This window comes from Chrysochloris asiatica, unplaced genomic scaffold (assembly GCF_000296735.1).
Source record: "Chrysochloris asiatica unplaced genomic scaffold, ChrAsi1.0 scaffold00096, whole genome shotgun sequence".
NCBI lineage: Eukaryota > Metazoa > Chordata > Mammalia > Afrosoricida > Chrysochloridae > Chrysochloris > Chrysochloris asiatica.
The window spans coordinates 8,277,511-8,282,138 of record NW_006408614.1 but is presented as its reverse complement, the minus strand read 5'-3'; the positions used below and the strand labels follow the sequence as shown (position 1 = coordinate 8,282,138).

General features: G+C 51.6%; 1 protein-coding gene across 1 annotated transcript in view; it reads left to right on the top strand.

The window, feature by feature from the left end:
* Positions 1–4,628, top strand: part of IQCA1 (IQ motif containing with AAA domain 1) — a 202,256-nt gene that overhangs the window by 185,067 nt on the left and 12,561 nt on the right. The window contains exon 15 of the mRNA XM_006866815.1: positions 1,947–2,124. Coding sequence (XP_006866877.1) covers positions 1,947–2,124 — 178 coding nt within the window. The remainder of the gene's footprint in view (positions 1–1,946; positions 2,125–4,628) is intronic.

Sequence of the window (4,628 nt, the reverse complement as noted above, 5' to 3'; positions counted from 1 at the left end):
TATATATTGCTGTTGTTAAGTGCCATAGGGTTTCTGAGGAGTGACTGGTGGGTTTGAACAGCCAACCTTGCTGATAGCAGGCCAATGCTTATCCACAGCACCACACTAGGACTCTTTCTATATATGTATGTGTGTGTATGGAGTCCTGGTGTGGTGCTGTGGGGTAATGCACTGGACCACAAGGTCAGTTTGGACCACAAGGTCACAGGTTCAAACTTACCAGTCGCTCCTAGGAAACCCTATACAGTGTCATTATGAGTCAGAGCCAATTCTGTGGCACTTAACAACTACATAAATGTATATACACATGCACCCTCTTTTGCAGTCCTTACCAGGGTGGGTTCTTATCCAGGAAGGAGAGCTGGAGACAAGAAACCCCTCCTGATCAGCACTGCTCTCTAGTACCACCCCCCCCCCCCCACACACACACACACACACTCAGCTCCTCTCTATTCCAGGGAGCCCCAGGAACGCTCCCCTCCCCCAGAACACCACCTGCTTCTCCCTCTTTGCACAAGTAGTGTGGTTAGACATAGTCGGATCCCCAATTCCAGGGCCAGAGCCTGCAAGAGACCCTGCCCACCAAGGGCCCTGCCCAGGCCCCCTGTTAATCCATGGGCTCTCAGTCACCCCTGCCTGGGGCTGTGGCCCAGTGTTCCCATGACCCACTGTTGCTTCTTGAGGTGACTTTCTCCAGCATCCACTCCCTTCTCAAGATGCTGCCAGACCCCCTTCCTACATAATGGGTTTCCTGGGGCCTGCAGGGACACATGGGGCCCCGGCCACTGAAGGGTTGTCCACAGGGTGCCTCTGAGTAAAATGGGAGCAGAAATGCACCAGAGTGTGCTGGGATGTCTCTGCTGGCTCTGCATCATCCGTGCCCTCCTTCCCATGCTTCCCATCCATCCTCTGTGCCTGCCGAGGTTGACTTCCAGCCAGCACGTTGCCCATGGCAACATGGCCAAATCTGACTCCCAGGGACCAGAAGCCATCCCTCCTGGGGTCCAAACAGAGGGCCCCGGGCGCGTCTTGTTCCGCTCCCTCATTAGTGTTGTGATGAGTCTTAAAGAACACAGGCTCACACTATTTCAAACCTGCCTCAGAGGGTGAGCCTCACGACCTCACATAACGGGGTACTGTTAGGGCTTGTGGTTCTCATTGTTCCCGCAATGGGCCAAGGAAGCCTTCGACGACTCAGGGAGAGAGCAGCACCGCAGACTAATTATAAGGCCCAGCAAGCTTCCTTCCACTTGGAAGTCAGGAGCTGTTCCCTGTACTTAGGGTCAGGGCACTAGAATGTTCCATCAGCTGTTTCCTGCCTTCCCACTTCCCAAGTCTGAACACCAGGGGCCGGGGGATGGGAGAAATGCCAGCCATCAGAGTCCCCCAGGTGAATGGGGAACAAGATGTGTCCTAGGACGAACTTGCCCTCGTGGTGCAATGGGTTAAGCGCTGGGCTGCTCACTACAAGGTGAGTAGTTCAAACCCACCAGGGAGAAAGCTGAGACTGTTTGCTTCGTTCAAGATTTACAGTCTCAGAAACCCAGTGGAGCCACTCTGCCCAGTACTGGAGGGCAGTGAGTTTTGCTGGTCTGTTTGTCTGTCTGTACTTCATAAAGGAACTTGGGTGTACAGACTGAGTCTTTTGTATTACCTTCGCTCAGTTAGATGGGCATTTGAGACAGAACGTCTTTGACCTGACAGGACCAGCTGTGAGACTCTGGCAGATTGTCTTCAATCTGTCCCAATAAAGTTGTCAGGGAAGACCCTCATACATGGAAACCCAAAAAGGAGGGTAGAAACTGTGTCCACGAGAGCTCGTGACTAGTGTCTGCTGCACTGCATTCTAAGCACGTTGATTCTTGGTTTCCTTGCACTCTTGATTCATTTTCCATTCCATGAGTTGGAGCAGTTTTATTTTATTTTGTTCCCCCCTCTTTTCCCAGATGGAACCCAAACGCCTGAAAAACCAGCTCCCCAAAATCCTGAAGCTCCTGAAACCAGACGATCGGATCCTGATTGTGGGGACGACGCAGAGACCTTTCGATGCGGAACTTCAGTCTTTTTGCAAAGTTTACCAAAAAATCATTTTGGTCCCTAGACCAGACTATGCTTCCAGACATGGCAAGTATCCTGAGCCCCTTCTGCACGTGGCAACTTAGGCGGGGCTGCCTACTGTCTGCTGTTTACGTAGCTTGGAGGTGGGGAGCACCCCAAACCCAGTGGTCATCAGCAGGTGACTTAAGAGGATCCTAGAAGCTGGTGGTTGTGAACTTGAAATAATGCAGGCTGCCGTCCTTTAGAGGTAGGATTCCCAGGTTCGATCCCCTCCAGCACACTTCATGTCCTTTGTCTCTCAGTGGAGGCTTGTGTGTTGTGATTCTGAGCGAGTCTCACAGGATCTTCCAGATTAAGACAGACTAGGAAGAAAGGCCTGGAAATCTACTTCTGAAAATGAACCAACAGAAACCCTGTGGAGCCCAGTACCCAGTCATGGGGATGGCACATGTGCAGGGGGCCCCCAGGAGGGAGGCGCAGGCTGGACAGACAGGGAACATCTCCAAGAGTGAAATGATGCATCTTCAGCACTGTTGCAAAAACCCTTCCTTCACTTCACCTCAGACTAAAGGAAACTCTTTCCTCCAACGGTGACAGAAACTCACGTGAAGCTCATTGCTCTTTGAGGGGCAGACTCAAGTCACTCAGCGCGTACACACACTGAGAGTATCTCAGAGACTACCGCTTCTTTTCACCCCGGTGTGTGGGTTGTTTGGTTGGCTGCTTGTCTGTTGACGTGTTTTTCTCAAAATAGGATTCTAGGAAAATGTCGACTTTGGCCTTTTCAGCAATTTTGGGGGGTTTTGTTAGGGGGGGTTGCCTTTTCAGCACTTTGGGGGGCTTTAGCATGCAAAGCCATAAGGTTGTCGTTGTTCAGCCTCTTAGCCCAGTAGCATGTTGACTTGTTTAAAATAAACATAGAACACAAGTTAATTTTTTCAATTCTTTCTTCCTGGTCCTGGGCCAATCTCACAATCGTGGACACGCTTGAGCCTATTGCTGCTGCCACTTGGCCAATCCACTTCATTGAGGGTCTTCCTCTTTTTCGCTGACCCTCCACTTTACCAAACCTGATGTCCTTCTCCAGGGACTGGTCCCTCCTGACAACGAATCCAAAGTGATCAGGAGGCACAGATTCGAAAGTCCCTTCCTCTGACAGACAGACAGTGGGCTTCACAGCTGCTGAGTTGGTTTCGTTTTTTACAAATTGAAGTTCTGTAGCCGCGCATCAGGCAAGTATACTGACGCCATGTGGTCCACATCTCGTGCTCACCTGGTGTCTCTGTGTTCCATTTCGGTCATTCTCATGGTGTTCCAAGAGCTTCCCTCATGCTGCCGCTCCCTTCGTAGATGACAGTGTTGTCTCAGCACCACTGGGAAGCCAACAAATTAGTGTGCCTCGCTTTACTATGATAGTCGTTGTATTGTGGTGGTCTGAAGCCGAGCCTGCCATAGCTCCATGAAATTTGAGAGACCTGGTCAGCCTCCTGGCTCTGCCACCTGGCAGCCATGGGATCTGGACAAGTCATTTAGTCTTGGGGGTTCTGTTCTCTCATTTGTAAACCAGGACTAGTGTGTCTGTCCTTCACCAGGCTGCTGGGAAGCTCTAACAAGGCCCCTCATGTGAGGTGGAAAGTTGAGCAGGCAGCCCTGTGTGGGCTTCCAGGAAAGGCTGGGTGTTGGTGTCTTCAGATGACACAAACCAACTGACATCCAACTGCAACATCTCAAGATACCTCAAAGGGGGACTTTCCAGCCGAGCCCAGGCAGTTCAGCAGAAGCAGAGGAGGGAGTGGTGGGATAGAAGCAGCAGCTGAATGGCGGGGGGGTCTTCTACAGCCTAAAGCAGCCCCACAATGTAATGGCTTGAGACCACAGTTGATGTATTGTCCATCATGGTTCAGCTGTCAGGTTCTCCCTTAAAGTATCTCATGATGTTGCAGTTAGGTGTCAGCTAGGCTGTAGTCTTCAGAAGACCCAACAAGGCTGGGCATCCAAGGTGGCGCACCCATTTGACTGGCAGTTGATGCTGGCCTTTGGCTGCAAGTTCAACTGGATCTGTTGGCCAGACAGCCTGCAGGTTGCCTCCCCGTGGCTTTGCATAACATGGCAGCCAGTTCCCAAGCAACAGCTTCCCAAGGCTCTCAGGCAGAAGCTGGGAGGATTCTTATGACCAGCCTCAGAAGTCCCACAGAGCCACCTTCACCAGCTTCTAGTGACAGCCCCAATTCAAGAGTAGCCAACTGCACGGAGGCGTGAGCACAAGGAGATAAGGCTTACTGAGGGCCCACATCGAGCTATCACCGTGGCTATGATGGTGCTGGCAGATTCGGTGTTGGGATGGTGATGGGTTGTCAGTGGTGTGGATGGCAGTAGGAGTGACATGTTGTGATGAGGATGATGAAGCTGCCAGTGTTAGAACTGGTGGTGGTAATAGAGCGGACAATGGTCATGGTGGCAGTAATGGCAATGTGGTGATCTTGGGCAGGGTGGAAGTAATGGTGATGGTAAAGGTTACAGCTGCTGGCAGTGGTTGGTAGTATTGGTGATGGTAGAGGTTGCAGGAGGTA